The following is a 20,387-nucleotide window of genomic DNA, read 5'->3' as shown; positions in this document are numbered from 1 at the left end:
AATACAGGATTTTTGTCTGTATTTTGAATCCTTTCTCCTTTTAAACAATGAACATATACTGAAACAAGTTGACAAAATATCATCGGACTTTTTAGAAAGGTTTTCAACTGGGTGAAACTCTGACTCCAACACTGTCTTCTACCACATTTGCCTGAGTTCAGAGATTTCGGAGGAGATTCTTTTTTTTTTTTTTTTATCACGATTAACAAAGACAGCAAACGTCCTGGGTAAGAGCTGGACATCACGGCACGGTAAGTTACCTGGAAGAGCGTCTCCAGGCTGAGGTTTGCCTGGCCCGTGGCATTAAGGGCTTTGATGGCAGGTGTTCTGGAAGGAGAAGCGTCAAAGATTACTTGGCACTTCAGGAAATGCCATCAGCTCTCCTACTGGGAGCCTCCGTACAAGGCCCAGCTGCCTTATCTCCCTTTCACCAAAGCAGATTCCGGCCCCCAAACATGCTTCTTGCCCAGTCTCAGACCACCATGGTAAAATTAATTCAACAGTCAAGCCCACAGGCACCATCTGCTCCAGGAAGTTGGGCAGGTGAAAATGTATTGCTATGAAATTAAATATTTGCCACCAAACACGTGGGGCAGTAAAGCCAGGAGGAAATACCTAACAACCTGCTGTTTGGGGATGCATGGACTTATAAAATGTGCAAAATTAGAAGGGCCAGGGGCGCCTGGGTGGCTCAGTCGGTTAAGCGTCTACCTTCGGCTCAGGTCATGATCCCAGGGTCCTGGGATCGAGCCCTGCATTGGGCTCCCTGCTCAGCGGGGAGCCTGTTCTCCCTCTGCTGCTCCCCCTGCTTGTGCTCTCTCTGTCTCTGTCAAATAAATAGATAAAATCTTAAAAAAAAAAAAAAATTAGAAGGGCCGAAGAAAGCCCCTAACTGGTTTGTTTATTTATTTATTTAAGAGAAATGTTTTCCTTCCCAAAAAGTCTTACATAGAAAACCATGATTCTTGTTCTACCCTTAGTTGAGTAAACAGAGGCTCAAGGGGCCACGCAGTGAGTCATTAGCAGAGCTAGTGGTGGAATATAGGGCTCCTGACCCTGAGACCAGGGCCAGCCTTACCCTCTAACACCCAACCAACTGCCAAGAGCCCTCCTCCCACACACTCCACTACACACTCCACTCTCCCATCCCGGCCAAGACATTGGTGAGGGGCCCCAGGTACGTTTTCTGGAAGAGGGTAGCGCCTCTAGTCCTCTCTGGGTCTCTCTCATTAAAAGGGCACATCCTCCTGACCCCAAGAGCATGCTGCAAACTGGACGGGGTATAGAGGCCGACCTTCGGTCATCTTTCTTAGGTGCTGGCTTCCAGTGGTCGTAATTTGTCTCCACCCGGAACCACCTATAACAGAGCACATCGTCTGGTCTTACCCAAGGTCATGTGGCACATAGCTAAAGAAGAAAAATATACAAAAACCTCTAGTTTCACCAGTTGAAAAACACTATTGATACAAAATGACCAGAATCTTAATTCTACTCACGCTCCATTTAAAGGATCTAGAGGCCAAATGTCTGCTGGGCCATTTCTGTTCCTCGTGATGACCACTCCCTCCCAGGGGGACGTACCGCCAACAATATAATAAACATCAGCAATGAGGGGAGTCTTGGCCAGTTTATACACAGATGCTTCAAAGTTGTCCGACTCACTCAGGGTCTGAACAAAAAGACAAACCTGCATTAGCATCATCACCCACGGCAGTTATCCATACCAACTGATGGACAAATGGGCCAAAGCACATTCTCCTGACAGAGTAAGCCATGGTTGCCATCTCAAACTGCTCTGACCTCATCCTCCTGTCATCAGAGCTCCCGAGGTGGAAGAAACCTCAGTGGGGAGCCGACAGCAGCCGGACTTTTCTCACAAAAGGAAAGAACTGTTGACAAGTTCTAGGCCTGGCTCACCAACCATGGGCCACGTGCTTTCTAGGCAGGTCACTTCACAAAGGACTCCCCATGTTTCCTCATTCATCTGTTCTTTCAACAGGTCCTTCCTGAAGACCTACTCCATGTTAGGCACTGTGCTGGTGTGGAGACAGAACAGTGAATATGACTGACCTAACCTGTTCACTCCAAATTTCCAAGAATGACACAGAAGTCAACGGGCAGTGGTGACACAATGTATGGAGTGTCACCATGGAGAAGCAGTTGCTATAAAAGCCATAGCAGGGGACCCACCCTCACCCAGGGCATCAAGGAAGCATCCCGGGGAGGTATCACACAAGCTGAGGCCAAAGGGACAAAGGGAAGTCAGGCTGGTGAAAGTGGTGGTTGTGGGGTTGGGCGTGGGGCTGGGGAAGACAGTTCTGGCTCAATGGAATTGTTCAGCAAAGGCTTGGAGGTGGAAGACAGCATACTACATCCGAGCAGTGAGCAGGGTGTTCGGATACCCCCGGGGGCTCATGAAGACTTCCAAAGGTCTGTGGCATGGACAGTTAAGGGGATCGCTTTCCGTATCTTCAGCTTCCATAGGTGCTCCTTGCTCAAGCTGATCTGCTCAAGAACATCCTGGGGAAGAGCATGCCCTTCCCACCTGCATCTTCAAAATCACTCTTGGAAAGTACGTTTTCTGCTCACCCATCCTGAATACTGCTGAGGCACAGTGTCAGGGGTGGGGGTAAAGTCAAACAAAAGAACAATTCAAAATATTAGCGTCTGCAAAGGTGCCATCATTCAGCGCCATACACCGTCAAACCGGGGCGGGGCTTTGTGGGCCTTCCTCTCCTGTATACATCTTACTGTTAGGGGGTGAGGTATTTAGGGTTGAATTGGTTGGTTCTGAACTCAGCAAAATTATAAAGGGAGGCAATAGGAGTCATGGAACACTGTTTTATGTCGCCTACACCATCCTGCAACAACTATCAAATAATTCGTTGCCTCTAACAGAATCCTATGAGAAAAAAGCCAAAGAACATCAGTAAGGAATACTGAAGGTGGTGATGACTTGCTTCATTCAGGTGGCAGAGTCAGGGTGGGACATGCACCTTATCTCTCTGGCTCAGGAAGTGAGGGAAATAGATGGTGACTGCTCATGGGTACGGGATTTCTTTTTAGGTTCTTTCATAGGTTCTTTTTAGAACCTATGAAGGGGTTCTAAAATTGATTGTAGATATGGTTGCACAACTCTGACTATACTAAAACCAGGGAGTTGTATAATTTAAATAGATGAATGGTATGGCATGTGAATTGTATGGCATTATACCTCAATTAAATATACACCTACCTTATGACCCAGCAATTCCACTCTTAAGCACTTACTCAACTGAAATGGACATACATGTTGACTAAAAGCCTTGTACAAAGATTTCTATAGCAGGCTTATTCCTAATGGCCCAAGACTGGAAACAACCCAATGTCTATCAATAGGAAAATTGTGGCATATTCATACAACTGAATATTCTTCAGTAATAAAAATGAATGAGCAAGTGATACAAACAACATGGATGAATTAGAAAAGCACCGGGCAGAGTGAAAGAGAGAGTCTGTACTCTAGGATTTCATTTATACATATTCTAGAAAGGCAAACTTGTCTGTGGTGACAGAGGTCAAAGAGTGGTTTCAGTGGAGGAGGGTGTCAGAGGTGAGGAATTGTCAGGAAGGGAACAGGAGGGAAATTTCCAGGGACTTGGAAATGTTCTGTATCTTGTTTTGTTGGTGCTTACATGGGTGGATAAATGAGTGTGTACAACTGCCAAGACACACTGAACTAAACCCTTAAGATCTGTGCATGTCACTGTATGTAAATTTTATCTAAAACATTTAAAAATCATTTTGCTGTTAAGAGTCCACCAGACAGATCTAAATTCTAGTTTCATTTTTAAATGGCAATATTCGAAATACACTTTCATCTTATGATGAAAAGTTTTAGGGGCACCTGGCTGGCCCAGTTGGTAGAGCATGGGACACTTGATCTCATGGTTGTAAGTTCGAGCCCCATGTTGGGGCAGGGATTACTTAAAAATAAAATCTTAAAAAAAAAAAAGTTTTAGAGGTCATCTTAAAAAGATATGAAGTATATGGGGCACCTGGGTGGCTCAGTCAGTTAAGCGGCTGCCTTCGGCTCAGGTTATGATCCCAGAGTCCTGGGATCAAGCCCCACATCGGGCTCCCTGCTCAGCGGAGAGCCTGCTTCTCCCTCTCCCTCTGCAGCTCCCCCTGCTTATGCTTGCTCGCTCTCTCTCTGTAAAATAAATAAATAAAATCTTAAAAAAAAAATGTTTAAAAAAATAAAAGATATGAAGGATACACAGTTTGTCAACATCTTCAGGAAATACCCAGGTTAGAGGTTGAGGAGAACTCCAAGTCCACAGGGACTAAGATCATTTAGAGCTAGTCGAAGAAGGGCCAAAAAGGTTAAAGCTGGGCAGGGCCAAATCCTGCACCAAATGTGGTCAAATTACAAATTAGAATTTATATGAGGCCTGGAACTCTGCTGTCTATCTAACAGGTCATGTAAAGTAAACTTTTTTTTTGTTGCGTGCAGAACTACTTTCTAATGCCTTTGTTTTGCTAATTCTGATATTTGCAAATGGAGATTCTAAAAGGAGGGTACATTTTTATCTGCAGAAAAAGCATACTGTTATCTCTAATCTCAATCAGTTATCAAGATTAGGCTATAGGCTAAAACTGTAGCCTGTAACAAAGATTCTCTCCTTAACCAATCTTTGGCTAGGCTCCTCTGAGCCCTCTCCTTGATAAGGCCTTAATCTTGGCCTATAAGGACATGAACAAACATAACAGAGTTTCTCACAGCTCAAGGCTACATCCCTAAGGTGGCCCTAGCCCTTCTTCTAGTGCCTGCCTGAGAAAATAAGGCTGCCCAAAGAATTTACTGTTTGTTCCAGCCAGCGCTTAAAGATAGGGCCCCTGTTTTCCAGTCTCTGCAGGAGGGTAGAAGGCTAACTTGGATGAGCACCAGTTAGCAACCCCAGATACGTTTGACATGGACAACCCCTCTTTTACACTTTCTGTAAATTTTCACGTCTCCCTCTCTAGAGAGACATCCCTCTCTACTCCCTCAATACTCCCTTTAAAACACCTGGTCACCTCTGTACAAATCAAAGTTGGGTTCAGTTCACCTTGGACATTCTTCCCTACTACAAGAGTACACTACTGATTAATCTGTCCCTACCACTGATTTCTTTTTATTGAGGTATGACTGACATGTAACATTATATTAGTTTCAGGTGTACAATGCAAGGGTTCAATATTTGCATATATTGCAAAATGATCACCACAATAAGTCTAGTTAACATTTGTCACCATCCACAGTTACAAAAAAATTCTTTTCTTGTATGAAAACTTTTAAGATCTACTCTTAACAACTTTCACTTATGCCATATAGTATTATTAACTATAATCACCATGCTGTACATGACATGCCCATGACTTATTTTATAACTAGAAATTTATAATTTATAACTACTCCTTTAACTAGTGTCCAGCTCTGTTTATCTTTGATACTTATTATCACAAAGGCTGATATGCATTTTGCAAACCCTTAGATGCCTATCCTTTTTAGGAGCTTCTTACATGAAAGATAACATTGTTAAATGACACAGAGCATTACAACATGAACCCACAGAAGATGAAGTTAGGGTGTGCGGGGCTCAATAGTAAGAGTACTCACAGTGCGGATAAGCCAGCTGATTGGATAGTGTCTCTGGAAAAGGGCAGCGATCACATTCTCCCACCACCAGCCTTTGTCTGCCGAGTTGAGGAAGAAACAATAAGCATAAATACGAATTGTTGCCCCAGTTCCACATTTTAAAATTCCTTATATCTTATTTCTTTCCCATAGTACAAGCTGATGGGAGAGAAAAGTTGGTGGATGAAGAGTGATTTTACGGGCGCCTGGGTGGCTCAGTTGGTTAAGCGACTGCCTTCGGCTCAGGTCATGATCCTGGAGTCCCGGGATTGAGTCCCATATCGGGCTCCTTGCTCAGCAGGGGGTCTGCTTCTCCCTCTGACCCTCCCCCCTCTCATGTGCTCTCTCTCTCTCAAATAAATAAAATCTTTAAAAAAATAAAATAAAATAAATAAAAAAAAAGAGTGATTTTACTGGCATCCAGTTTTCAAAGATAAAGCTCAAATTTCATGGCACCCATAGAAAAATGTAATTTATATATATATACAAATTTCTAGGGATTTGGAAATATTCTGTGTGTGTGTATACATGAATTTTCTGTATACATATTTTACATATACATAATCTTTTGTGCCTAGAAGCAATGATAATTATGTGAAAGGAAATAATTTGATTAATCATCCCAGGCAAAGCAGAATTATGTAGCTATCAACAGAATTGGCTCAATAAGGATTAGGAAGACTACAGAGAATATACCTTTCAGAACTTTAAGTTTGATTTGGGCTCACATTTTTTTTTTTTTTAAATACAACTTTACAGTCATTCTCCAAAATTATTTTTTTTTAACATCTTAAAAAAGTCTTTGTTGGGGATTTATTTCCAAAGAAATAGTTTCATTCAAGACATAAGCACTGAGCATCTACTATGTGCCATACTGTGATCTGGTCCAGTCCCTTGGAATTTAACAGCAAACAGAAGTAATTAGGGTGCCATGAAGCACACAGAATTTTGGTAACTGTAATAAAGAAAATAAGACAGAATAATGTAATCGTGAGTAATGAGGGAGGGTTCTTTTTGAGAGGAATGTTCAGGGTAGCCTCAATGAGTTGTAGACATTTGAGCTAAGATGGGCAGAACATTCCAGACAGAAGGCGTGGGTGTCAGGGCCCTAAGGCAGGGACAAGCTTGGTAGGTGTCAGAAAAAGAAAGATGCTGGTGCCCGTGGAGCGAGGGAGAAGGAGACAGGCATAAAATGAGGTGCAGGAGGTGGCCACAAAGAGTTCTGAGGTCAGTCAGGACTCTGGAGTCGTTAGGAATGGAACGGAAATTCAGTGCAGGTTTTAAACAGGGGACCAACCTGGGCAGGCCGGCTGCCGGGAAGAGAAAGAATTAGAGGAGGGTGAGAAGCCGTGATGCCAGATGAGATGCTACTCCAGCAGCACAGGTATGACGGCAGCTAGCCGAGCGGTGCAGGTGGACAGGATGGTCAGGGACAGCCCGGTTTGCATGGTGAAAACTGACCCAAGGAATGACCGGTCAAAAAATTCTCCTGGTACAATCAGTGCAGCGGAAAGAAGTGCCGTATCCTGAGACACGGAAAAACCAGGAGAGGAACAGGTTTGGGGCGGGGGAGAGTGAGGGCAAGAAGAGGGGAAAAGAAAAAAGCAAGAGCTCTGCATAAGCATGCCAAGGGTGAGGCTGCTAGCGGCCATCAACGTGGAGAGGCCGAGAAGGTGGCTGGGTATTCCAATCTGGGGCTCAGAGGTCAGGCCCAGAGATGGGACCATGACAAGTAAGTGCTCCATGCCCCTACTCTGTGCCAGGCACCGCTCTGGGAGCGTCACATCCATGAAGCAGTTCATCCTCATCCCCTGCTTTCCAGGTGAGGAGACAAGCACAGGGTTAACACCGCGGTGGCGGCTGCCGAGCAAGCAGGTGACAGCCCCACACAGACACCGGGCAGGCTGGCTCTCGAGTCTGAGATCTTACCTGCCGGGTGGTTTGTTAAGCCTCCCCAAACTCTACGCCACTTATTGGTCCCCCTCATATCCCTACCTTTTCCGGGGAGGGGGGTGTCAGAGGCCCTGTTGGCATTCTCCATATTGTCCAGAAAGTTAACTGAATATCTTATCTCTATTAGCAGAGATATCTTACCTTATTGTTCAGGCATTTTAACTCCATCTTAGCAGACTAAAATAGAGCTAGTTTTCATTAAAATAAGGATAAAGTAAGTATTAAAAAGGCAGTTTGACAGTATTCAGTTAAATGTGCATGTCACGGAAGAACTCAGTTATTTTTAAACTGCAAATACCTTAGGTTCTACTAATCAGTTGTTAAACAGTTTGAGTCACAAGATGATGGAAACAAAACCCACCCTTTAAATATACACTTGTTTACAGACATTCTGTGTAAAACCTTAGTAACTGTCATCTGTGGTCTGAGTACCATTGGTTGAGAATCAGTCTCACAATGGGGTACCTGGGGGGCTCAGTCGGTTACGCAGCCGACTCTTGATTTCGGCTCAGCTCATGATCTCAGGGTCTTGAGATCAAGCCCCGCGTCCAGCTCCTCACTCAATGTGGAGTCTGCTTGAGGATTCTCTCTCTTCCTCTGCCCCTGTCCCCTGCTCTCTCTTTCTCTCTCTAAAATAAAGAAATCTTAAAAAAAAAGAGAGAGAGAGAGAGAAATCAGTCTTGCTCATAGCTGACTTTTGAGAAAATGCTGAAGAAACCCATTAGGATAAAGAACTGACTACTGGACGCTGATAACATACTCAGCCAGCAGCCTCCTGTTAAAGCCTTATGTAAAAAGGTAAGAACAGACCTAACCAAAGGAAATAGCAACGTGAAGTCAATCGGGTTCGTCCAATGACCAACCCTAAACTTTAAGTCTTTCTTCTTAGCTCAGCTGCAAGTTCCTGAGGACAGAGACAAGCGTTGGAGGACCTCTGGGTTTCCCACGCTCTGTGGAACTGACTGATGTCCCTGAGACCTGGGGAACGGCAGCGGGGTCGTATAACCAACAGAGCAACTGGGCCAGGACCTGGGAGGCCAGTCTGAGAACTACCTTTCCACTTCACCTCCCAGCCTCAGCTTCCTCCTCTGCATCATGAGTGGGGTCGATACTATCAGCCCTGCCTGTCTAACAGGACCGTCGAGAAGGTCTACTGAGAAAACTGACCAGAAAGTGCCCAGGAAGCTGTGGAGTGCTTTATAGCTGTTGCTTGTAGGAAGCCATCACACAGCCTGTACATGACTGCAAGAGCTTGCTAACAGTCTTCTGCTTCCATGGTTACCCCCACACGATCCAATTTCTAGGTAGCCGCCAAAGTGATTCACTTCCTGGCCTAAAACCCTCCTAGGGCTTCCATCACACTTAAAATCCAAACTCCTCAGTCTTCCTCTCCACCTCTAATGCCAGTCCCCCATGGTATAACCACACTACCATCTTTTGTTTCTAGAATCTGCCAGGATTGTTTCGTTTCTAGAGTTCCCCCAGCTTCTGCAGACCTGGCTCCGGGATTACGGAACCCGCAGTAACCGCCCCACCCCCTCCTCTGTTCTCTATCACATCTTCCTGTTTTGCTTTCTCTCTCTCTTTTAAAATATTTATTTATTTATTTATTTATTTATTTGAGAGAGAGAGAACACAAGCAGGAGGGGCAGAGGGAGGGGAGAGAGAATCTGAAGCAGACTCCACACTGAGTGCAGAGCCCATTGCGGGGCTTGATCTCAGTTCCCAGAGATGATGACCTGAGCTGAAACTGAGAGTCAGATGCTTCACCGACTGCAGCACCCAGGCACCCCGTTTCACGTTCTCTGTAGCACTCATCACTACCTGAAATCATCTTCATTGCTTATATGCACACTGCCCATCGCCCCCGACTAGGCTGGAAGTCCTTGCTACGTAGTGTAGTCGGGATTCATCTATATGTTCAGTTGGGGGAGCAAATGAAGTACCTGAATAGAACTGACCAGGAATATGGCTAAAAATGCTCGGGAATGTGTTTTGATTACCTCGTTCATTGCCAGAAACTGTAAACTTGTATGGACTCTGACCAGTCCATAATCCTACATAGCCAATAAACGTGGTTCCTGTGAATGCAACCTGAAATCAAGAGATAGGTATCATTTTGCCATTCCCACCAAACATATATTGAAATCCTCTGTTTTGTCCCCCTCATGGATTTTTTTTTCTTTTAAGTTCCAACATAATAAAAACTCTTAAATAGCCTTCTGGAAGGTTTAACCTGGGGGTTCCATGGATAGAAATCAGTGGGTCTGTGATCTTGCATGGGAAAAAAGGTACATCTTTATTTTCACTCATTTCTAACTGAAATTTCACTTCTTTAGTAATGGATGCACGAAACAAATCCTGTGCTCACAGCAGGGCCTATGATTCTGCCACCACAGACACAGCAGGTATTTCCACATATATAACGCTATCATACCTACCTTGACGTGGTATAATTACATATCCTGAAACACCACTCATAATTATCATTATGTGAGTTATTAGATGCACAGCTAAAATTTACTATTTAATGTGTTGAGAAAAAGTATAACATTGAAATGGCTATATTCCAACATAACTGGTTTTCTTTGTAATCCATACATTTTATTTTGTGTATTATAAAACATTCTGAGAAGGGATCATAGGCTTCACCAAAGGGGATCATGCCCTAAAAAGATTGAGAAACTCCAGGGGCGCCTGGGTGGCTCAGTCGGTTAAGCGTCTGCCTTCGGCTCAGGTCATGATCCCAGGGTCCTGGGATCGAGCCCCGCATCGGGCTCCCTGCTCCGCGGGAAGCCTGCTTCTCCCTCTCCCACTCCCCCTACTTGTGTTCCCTCTCTCGCTGTGTCTCTCTCTGTCAAATAAATAAATAAAATCTTTAAAAAAAAAAAAGATTGAGAAACTCCATCCTAGAAATAGCAAATGGGCTCCGATTAAAAACTTGTGTTGACTTGATCATAAGTCATGCATCTTATAAGCTCTGTGAGATAAGAGGAAATAAGTGAGATTGTTTGCCAGTCATAATCATATTTAAATTTTAAATATTAAAAAACTATTTTACATGTATCTCTCATGTAATCCTCATGGCTATCCCATGAGTTATAGGGATCACTTCCACTTTAAATTAAGGTAACAAGCTCCAATGGTTGCAAGATACCACTATAGGACTATGAGGAGAAAAATAACACTCTAGCAGTTACTGCAGATACCAGATTTCATTTCTTTAAAGAGATACTTAGAATGCCTGTTCAATAAAGGTTAACCAGTATTTTTTATTTTGAGAAACAAATAGGCCTGGGTTAATATTTTTCCTTAGAAAGCTGAATTTTAAGGGCACCTGGGTGGCTCAGTCAGTTAAGCATCTGCCTTTGGCTCAGGTCGTGATCTCCGGGTCCTGGGATTGAGCCCCACGTTGGGCTCCCTGCTTTGTGGAGAGCCTGCTTCTCCCTCTCCCTCTGCGTCTTCCCCTGCTTGTGCACTGCGCGCACACTCTCTCTTCCCCCCATGCTGTCCCAAATAAATAAATAAATAATCTTAAAAAAAAAAAGGCTGAGAAATAAGTCAATCAGAGAAAGACAATTATATGATCTCACTGATATGAGGAATTTGAGAAACAAGACAGAGGATCATGGGGGGGGGGAATGAAACAAGACGAAACTAGAGAGGGAGACAAACAATAAGAGACAATCTCAGAAAACAAACTGAGGGTTACTGGAATGGTGGGGGGTGGGAGGGATGGGGTGGCTGGGTGATAGACAATGGGGAGGGTATGTGCTATAGTGAGCGCTGTGAATTATGTAAGATTGATGAATCACAGACTTGTACCCCTGAAACAAATAATACATTATATGTTAATAAAAAATAAATAAAAGTCATTTATAGAAGACCTAAAAAAAAAAGCTGAATCTAAAGTCTGTAATCTTTTTCATCATTTATTTCTACCTCATCTGGTTGTAAAAATAATTTAAGGTAGCTAAATTACAAAGAAGGGCGCCTGGGTGGCTCAGTTGGTTGAGCGACTGCCTTCGGCTCAGGTCATGATCCTGGAGTCCCTGGATCGAGTCCCGCATCGGGCTCCCTGCTCGGCGGGGAGTCTGCTTCTCCCTCTGCCCCTCCCCCCTCTCATGTGCTCTCTCTCATTCTCTCTCTCTCAAATAAATAAATAAAATCTTTAAAAAAAAAAAAAAATAAATAAATAAATAAATAAATAAATTACAAAGAAAAAATGCAGTGGCCTTAGTTTTTTAATGACCTTTTCCCAGCTCATTGAGGGCTTTCTTTTCTTTTTTTTTTTAATAAAGATTTTATTTATTTATTTGACAGAGAGAGATACAGCAAGAGAGGGAACACAAGCAGGAGAAGTGGGAGAGGGAGAAGCAGGCTTCCCACTGAGCAGGGAGCCCGATGTGGGCTCGATCCCAGGGATCGTGACCTGAGCCGAAGGCAGACGCTTAGCGACTGAGTCACCCAGGCGCCCCTCATTGAGGGCTGTCTGTGAATTCTACCCACTTCCATTCACAGCAGTAAAATGGGCATAATTCTCCCTCGCTGCTAAAGCCTTTACAAAATGTAACTATATGAAGAAAAAAAATAATCATACTGTCACTTCATTCATATGACACACTGACGCTCATATTAGGGTCACTCTTGAAAGGCAGAGCAAATTAAAGTTTGAAAATAAAAATCACGTTGTAGTTTCCAAGATATGATAACACATAATTATAAATGATTCTGGGGTATAATTTGCAAACTCCTTTATCTTGTGGCTCTGAAAAACTGTCTTTATTTCTAAATGCCCGTGCTTTCCATTGTTTCTGCCAAGTCAGTTAACATAAACAGTCCCTTAGCTGTAGCAAGAAACTCTAAAACATGGTCTGAGTTTGGGGGGAAGAAAGCCATTGGGCTTTGGTCCTGCCTCTGCCACTTCTTCCCAGTGTGAGCTGGGGACACGTCCTCTGTGTAAGGCCTCCCCTGCTCACATGGAAAATGAGGATGAAAATGTTGATTTATGCTGCTCAAAGGGCTGTGGTGAGGATCTAATGAAGAATGGTATGTGAAAATATTTTTAAAATTATGAACAATATTCAAGAGATTAATTATTTTGTACATAACCTGTTCTTAATTTAGCAAAACAATTTCTTGGCCATGAGCCCTTAGCATAAAGACAATACTCAAGTGTACACCGTTAGATTTGGTAATAATAACTTGAGCACTAAGAGTCAAGCCATACCAGCAGACTATTTCTCATGGGCGCTCCAGGACACACAGGAACAAAAGAAGCATCAACATTTGGGGTGAGGTCTAGGGGTGCCTGGGTGTCTCAGCTAGTTAAGCATCTGCCTTCAGCTCACGTCATGATCTCCAGGTCCTGGAATCGAGTCCTGCATCGGGCTTCCTGCTCAGCATGGAGTCTACTTCTCTCTCTCTCTCTCCCCCTCTGTCCCTCCCCACTGTTTGTTCTCTCTCTCAAATAAATACAATCTTTTTTTTTTTTTTAAAGGATGAGTTCTAGAGAGAACCGTTGAAATAATTTATTTTTACCGCATTTATTCCTTTGTCTACTTAGAAGAATTTCTGCTTATTGTAGGTAATGGAGAAAAGCATAAAGTAGTCAATTAAAGTAATTATTGTCCCATCATCCAGTAATAACTGCTAACATTTTAGCAGATTTCCTTTAGGAATTTAGTATGCATGTATATTCTGTCATTGTTACCACTTAAAACCATTTTTGAAGTAGTTCTTCAGCTATAAACCAAATTGTTAACAGTGGCGAAGTAAAGGAATGAAATGGAAAAATGAGAAACTTTCACTTTATGTATTTCTGTATTGTTTTCATTTTTATGAGAAAAAGTTTTTGTTTGTAAAAGCAGATGACCAAGTATTTAATAAATGAGTTTGTAGTATTTGTGACTCAACCCCTAAATGCAAACAACATACGAAATATAGTCCTTGTCCTTAAACAGTGTCCCCCAAAGCCAAAATCTGGCTTTAGCAGGTTGTTTCATGGCAATAACATGCTTTGTGTACTCAATGAACATTGATTAAAGCTGTCTCTCCAGATGTTTACACAGAAATGTGAAAACAGTACATATTAGGTTGTATTTTTATGATGAAAATAAAGTGATCTAAGTATAATTTCTTTTTTTAAAGATTTTTTATTTATTTATTTGAGAGAGAGAGAGAGCACGAGAGGGGGAGGGTCAGAGGGAGAAGTAGACTCCCTGCCGAGCAGGGAGCCTGATGCGGGACTCGATCCTGGGACTCCAGGATCATGACCTGAGCCGACGGCAGTCGCTTAACCAACTGAACCACCCAGGCGCCCTAAGTATAATTTCTTAAAGATCATACTTAGGAGAGTGCTGTGGGTCAATCATACTTATAGAATGAAGGACCATTTATTACTTGGCCACCATTTATCAAGCATTTATTACATGCTTTGCAGAGATCACTTCATGTAACCTTTATAACTACCTCCATAAAGTAATTATTAACCTCTCTGAGCTGTAGTCTGCAAAATGTGTCTAAATAATTTCCCATGTTCTCAAAGGAAGTAAGTGACAGAAACAGAATTCAAACCCAGGACTGTCGGACCTCAAAGTTGGCTGTTTCTAGCCATGACACCACGCAACCCCTCCCTATTCCAGGAGCAGCCTCAACACGGGAAAGCTGAGAAAGAGCTGATATGGACGACTGATCATATTGATAGTTATTTCCCTAAGGAAAACTGGCTGACATCTTTAAATAGATGCTCAATAATAATAAATGACCCTTCTTTCCACGAGCCTAATGGACGTAAACCTCTCTGTGGTTTTGTTTTTCTAGGAGTTTGATGTTTTCTATACCTTAAACTGATAACACACTTAAGCAGCAGGCCATCCTAGTGATTGCAAACTTTGGTTAGCAAGTCTCTCTGATTTCTGAATATTACAGTGTACAAACTATACCTGCCCATTCTTTAAGAACTGCACATTCACGGTCAACTTGCGTAAGAAATTTCCAAAAGGATAATCCAGATTCCGGCCATGGTAAATATGGCCTCTGGAGTCTTGAGCCACAATACTGGTGCAGAATCTGAGAAAATAGAAAAGTACAATATGAATGAATGAGAAAAATAAGAAAAAGGAAAATGAGGTTTCATTTAAAAAACAAATCCTTAAAGTAAAACAATTCTTATAATGGATACATATGATAGGTGATCCTTGTACAAGCATATGGATTCACAATTCAAGATGAAAAGCACAGCTAGACACACCTCATCAGTGTTCATTTGGTGTTATTAGACCGTTGCCCTTAGCACACATGGCAGTGAAAAGATACGGAAAGAGAATTTCATCCTAAATCTAAATCTGAGGGGCTCCTGGGTGGCTTAGTCCATTAAACATCTGCCTTTGGCTCAGGTCATAGTCCCAGGGTCCTGGGATCAAAACCCACGTCAGGCTCCCTGATCAGGGGGGAGTCTGCTTCTCCCTCTCATTCTGCCCCCACTCATGCTCTCTCTCTCAAATAAACAAATAAAATCTTTAAATAAATAAATCTGAAACTGACCCATTCTGGGCTTAGCTAGACCTCAGAACTTTGCTTATTCCTCTGCTTGGCAGTATGTAGTCTATTTAACATACCATTCAAAGTTAGTTCAAACTCACTTCTCTTTTATGAATTTCTCAGAGCATGTACAAGGGCACTAAATCATTTTGTTCCACAAAATGTTTCAGTTTGTCCTCTGAGGGAAAACAGTCAACTCTTTAGGGGCTTGGCACTTTCCTGTCCCCATCAGGGCTCCCTGCACAGAGCTAGTAAGAGAAAAGGAACTTTTAAAAGAACTCCCAGCTGGGGCACCTGGGTGGCTCAGTCGGTTAAGTGTGTGCCTTCAGCTCAGGTCATGATCTCAGGGTCCTGGGATCGAGACCCAGGTCTGTCCGGGTTCATCCGGGTCCATCGGGCTCCCCGCTCAGCGGGGAGTCTGTGTCTCCCTCTCCTTCTGCTCCTCCGCCCTGCTCATGCTCTCTCTCTCTCAAATAAATAGAAAAAAAAAAAGAACTCCCAGCTGGAAAGAAGTATTTTGTGGGAAGGAGGAAGAGGTTTGTTAAGATATCTAAGTGTCTGTTTCTTCTGAGAATATGTAATGTTCTATAGAAAAATACTTAAAGACAGCATACCCAATTCTGGGGAAAGAGATATACATCCATACAAACAAAACGGAGAAGTATCCTGAAAGATGGTTGGTCATTTCTGAGTAGCAGAATTGTGGTTAATTTTTTTTCTTCTTTTCTGTATTTGCTAATTTTCTATAGGGACTACATATTACTTTTATAATAGGAGAAAATAAATGTTACTTAATTTTTTTGTTTGTTTAAAAAAGGAAGTTTGGTTAGTTCTAAATTTTTCCCAGGATTTCTGGTCCTCAAAGAGTTGATGTCAAAGAGGGGGCTGATAAAACACTGGAAGTGGCTAAAGCAAAGTTTGTGGAATCTCTCCCAGAGAATTTTTCAAAACTGGCAAGACAACAATATTTCTATGTCAAGCTGAGTACTTTTTTTTAAGTAGGCTGCACACCCAGAATGGAGCCCAACGTGGGGCCTGAACTCACGACCCTGAGATTAAGCCCCGAGCTGTGATCAAGAGTCAGACACCCAACCGACTGAGCCACTCAGGCACCCCGTAAGCCAAATATTTTAGCGTGAGGTAACCCACAAGCTCAGGGAACAAGAGGGGAGCTGTGGGCTTCAGGGGAAGTACTGCAGTGTGCTGGGGACACAGGAGCTTTTAGCAGCAGCTCTGACCATTCACCAGGCACCTGACTTTCAGCAAGTTTTCCCTTCTGAAGCTTGGTTTCTACACAACGGGTAATAACCATTCCCAGTGCCTGGCACTCAGGAGGCTCAGTAAAGGGTAGCTAGTATTATTCTGATTCAAAAAGCCCTACATCAGAAATGTGAACAGAACATTTCCTTTGTTCTTTTTTTTTTTTTTTTATCTGACCAGAGAGAGACACAGCGAGAAAAGGAACACAAGCAGGGGGAGTGGGAGAGGGAGAAGCAGATTTCCCGTGGAGCAGGGAGCCCAACGTGGGGCTCGATCCCAGGACCCTGGGATCATGACCTGAGCCGAAGGCAGATGCCCAACAACTGAGCCACCCAGCTGCCCCCCCTTTTTTTTTTTTGAAGATTTTATTTATTTATTTGAGAGAGAGAGACAGGCAGAGATAGCGACAGAGATAGCGAGAGAGAGCACAAGCCGGGTAGGAGGGACAAGCAGGCTCCCATTGAGCAGGGAGCCTGCCCATGCAGGGATTGATCCCAGGACCCCAGAATCATGACCTGAGCTGAAGGAAGAAGCTTCTCTGCTTAACTAACTGAGCCACCCAGGCACCCCCCCCTCCTTTGTTAATTCTAATGGCATCTGATGGTGCTTTTTGTTGTCAGGCAATTCAATACATACCTTAAATCAAATCCAAAAGTTAGACTGTTTTTATTAGAACTTTTGCTTAAATCTGCTTGCATACATAGACTCCAACAACAACAACAACAAAAAAAAGTGGAAGTAAAATTTTTCTTTTTTGTAACTGAGAAAGTCACATGTCAGAATAGGAAAAAGATGGGGGTAGGAGATGAGGAATGGTAAAATTAACTTGGTTCAATTGAAAAGCATGTTCATTTAACAAGTTTGTCTTATCTGTGTCTTTAAACACTTCCCTAAAGAGGAAGGCACTCCATGCTTCTTAACCTATCCTGCCTAGGGGTTCAGGGAAGATACCAGGGGACAGTAAAGCTGCCTTATCCCAAGAACCCTTTTTCCCCCCATATCTTTTGGCAGCCAAAAGCTATTAAACATGTCATTAGATAAGGCTGGTCTGGTGGCAAAACAGTAAGTCCCGAAGGCAGAAACCAGGTCAAACCTCTCTTACTTCCAGGACCTACTACTGAGCCAATAAGACTTAGGCTCTCCCTGCACTTTGCATGGGATCAGCTACACACTCTTAAGTGCTTTCACTTCTGTGTGCCATTTTATCCTGCCCACACTGCCTACCAAATACTGGCTCTCCCTATTAGCCAGAACAATGTTCCCTGTGACCCCAGCCCTGGAGGGTACAGACTCTGAAAGAGAAGCCAGGATCTCCAGCCATGACAAACATGGAGGGATAAATGCAGGGGCACAAATGAGTGTTGGGATGACCCCCTGCATTATAAGGGTGCAGGGTCACTGGGCTACCTAGAGGGTCCATATGAGATTGGGGTTAGTTCTAAAAACTTCCTGTTAACGAACATGTTGAGTTTGGAAAGTGGGATACTACCTGAATTGGTAGAGGGATAAAGAGGGGCTTGGGGAGAGGAAAAGGTCAATGTTGAGGTCAGAGAAGCTGCTTTCCTTCTCGAAGCTCATGATGTGCTGCTCAGATTTACTCAGAGAGGCAAAGAGGAAGCACTGGAAGTTTCAGGGCAGCCCCGGCACCACCCTATTTTTATCACAGTGGAAATAAGTCTCCTCCCAGCCAGATGTGGCAGGAGTCCCTGGTAAATCCCAGGTAATCCACGCTAGCGTGGGACACTCACGCGGTGGACTCATAAACCAGGTTGAGTAGCAGGCAGTCGGCCAGGCTGTAGTTCAGGACTTCGCACATGCCACGGATCTCGTCGGTGAAGGGCTGGGGCAGGAAGCGCGCCAGCTCCTCGACCACCTTTCCAATCAACGCGTGGACCCACTTGGGGACCTTATTCCTAAAAACGAAGAACCACGAGGGTGTTTGATCTGCTCAGGGGTCGAAGGGGTGCGACAGCCCACGCCCGGCATCACCCAACCCGCAGCATTCCGAAGGGAAAAAAGAAAACTCGGAAAGGGAGGTAGGGCGAGCGAGTGTGGTCCCCAAAGGGGCGGACTTGGGGAGACTCGCCAGACCTGCAACAGGGGCGTCGGCTGCGTTCCCTACTCTGCGTTGAGCAGGCAGGTGACAACCTGCACGCCACCCTGACCCAGAATGTCTGGGGGAAGGGCGTGCCTCTGGTGACACCGAACTTGAAAGTCAAAGCAGCCGCTCCGATCCTCCTCAAGCCCGACGCTTCCCAGAGCAGCAACAAATGCCAGCTCTGGTCTCCGCCGAGCCCGCACGCTCCTGAGGCCGCGGGTGAGGAGGCTGAGGTCGAGGGCAAGACGGTCCCCGAGGGCGAGGAGGGGTAAAGCGGCTCGGTTTACGGCCCAGCGGGCAGCACGCATCTGGGCTTCCGGCACGCGGACTCAGGCCGCAGGCGGTGCCCCGGGGCTCGGGCCCCGCGCCCGCGCGCCCGCGCTCACCCGAGGATGTGCGCCATCGTGGTGCGCAAGAAGTCCAGGTCGAAGTGCCGCAGCACGGGCAACCAGCGCAGCTCGGGCGCCGCGTCCAGGCTCACGTTGAAGAGCGGCAGGGCTGGGGGCGAGGCGGCGGCCAACACCCCGGCCCCGGCCAAAAGTAGCAGCAGCGCCAGCCCCGGGCGCGCCCCCAGCCCCGCAGCTCGCATGGCTCGGGCTCCGGAGGCCGCAACTGGGACCGCGGCGGCCAGCGGGCCCGGGTAAGGGCTGGCGGAGGAGGAGTCGGGGCGGTGCCCAGAGCTCTGGAGGCGGAGCCCGCGGCGCGGCTGGGCCCGCCGGGTCTCTCGCGGCTGCAAACCGCGGGAGAGCAGCGGGCGCCGGCTCGCCTCCGCGCTTCCGGCCCCCATCCCTCCCGCGGGGGCCGCAGCCCCGACTCCGGAGAGCGCTAAATGCTGCGGACCTCTCACACTACTCCCCGCCCCATTCCTCCCCATGGGGTCCAGAGAGTGTAAACTGGGGCCTGCAGGTTTGAAAACATGAAAACATGATTTTCAGTAGCGAAGAGGTAGCAGGAAATCCTATTGTAGGAAGGAATCTGTCCCTTCCTCTCCGCCTCATTTGCTTATATTTAAATTCTTCAAACGTTTATCTGGGTTTTACAAGGAGAATTATTTTCTGTTCAACACTCCCACGTCTTTTCAGTTAAAAAAAAAAAAAAAGCTTGAGTCAGTTAATACTTATGTGCCAAACGTTTTTGCTGACTCTCGTTTAACCATCAAAAGAGGCCAAAGATAGGTTCTACTAACTCATCCCCGTTTTCCTGATGAGCAATGTGAGGCTTGGAGAGGTTAAATAATTTGCAGGATGACACCCCACTGGTGGGCCTGCGTGCTAGCCTCCAAGCCAGGCTGTCAGAATCCAAACTCCACCTTCAAAATCTTTAACTGCACCTCTCCGTTCCCATTATCTGGGAGACAGAAAACTTGTCTTAGGAAAATCACCGGACTCAGCGAGGCTGGGACGTTCTTAATGGTTAGCGGGGGCTAAATGTGTAGAGGAAATTTAGAAAGTTCATTTATCCCAGGTTTGTTTTTAACTCCCCCCTACCCCCCATCAAATAGAACACACCACTGGTACCTCTGATTTCCCCCCTCCCCCCATTTTTTATGGCCTGTATGTCACTGGGTTAACAGTTTCAAGCCTCTGCTTCCACTTTTAACTGGACTTGGTGTAAAATCTAAACAAAGACCCTGGTCTTAATTTGCTCATTTGCAACAGCAGTTGTGTGCTTAAGCCACAGGCGCATCCTGAGAATCACCAAAAGAGTAAACAGATTAGTTGAGTTTAAAGAGGTGCACTTGCATTTAAAAAAAAAAAAAAAAAAAAAAGCGCGACTTTCTGTCACTTAAGGTTGATATTAAAAAGTTAAAAATAAAAGATCTGTAAGACAACCATGATAAAATGTATTGAATGAACAAATCTACATTGCGGTTAA

General features: G+C 44.7%; 1 protein-coding gene across 4 annotated transcripts in view; it reads right to left on the bottom strand.

The window, feature by feature from the left end:
- NAAA (N-acylethanolamine acid amidase) overlaps window positions 1–19,144 on the bottom strand; it is a 37,325-nt gene extending 18,181 nt beyond the window's left edge. For all 4 annotated transcript variants that reach the window (XM_035004782.1, XM_035004779.1, XM_035004781.1 and 1 more), the window contains exons 1-8: window positions 18,899–19,144; window positions 18,163–18,327; window positions 14,557–14,683; window positions 9,616–9,706; window positions 5,642–5,718; window positions 1,497–1,669; window positions 1,295–1,357; window positions 261–327 (exon numbers count right to left, since the gene is read on the bottom strand). In XM_035004782.1, the coding sequence (XP_034860673.1) occupies window positions 261–327; window positions 1,295–1,357; window positions 1,497–1,669; window positions 5,642–5,718; window positions 9,616–9,706; window positions 14,557–14,683; window positions 18,163–18,327; window positions 18,899–19,101 (966 nt within the window). In that variant the 5' untranslated portion in view covers window positions 19,102–19,144. The remainder of the gene's footprint in view (window positions 1–260; window positions 328–1,294; window positions 1,358–1,496; window positions 1,670–5,641; window positions 5,719–9,615; window positions 9,707–14,556; window positions 14,684–18,162; window positions 18,328–18,898) is intronic.
- Window positions 19,145–20,387: the final 1,243 nt, after the last annotated feature.

Source organism: Mirounga leonina, unplaced genomic scaffold (genome assembly GCF_011800145.1).
Source record: "Mirounga leonina isolate KUSES-001 unplaced genomic scaffold, KU_Mleo_1.0 Mir_129, whole genome shotgun sequence".
Lineage (NCBI taxonomy): Eukaryota > Metazoa > Chordata > Mammalia > Carnivora > Phocidae > Mirounga > Mirounga leonina.
This window is presented reverse-complemented; position numbering and strand designations above follow the sequence as displayed.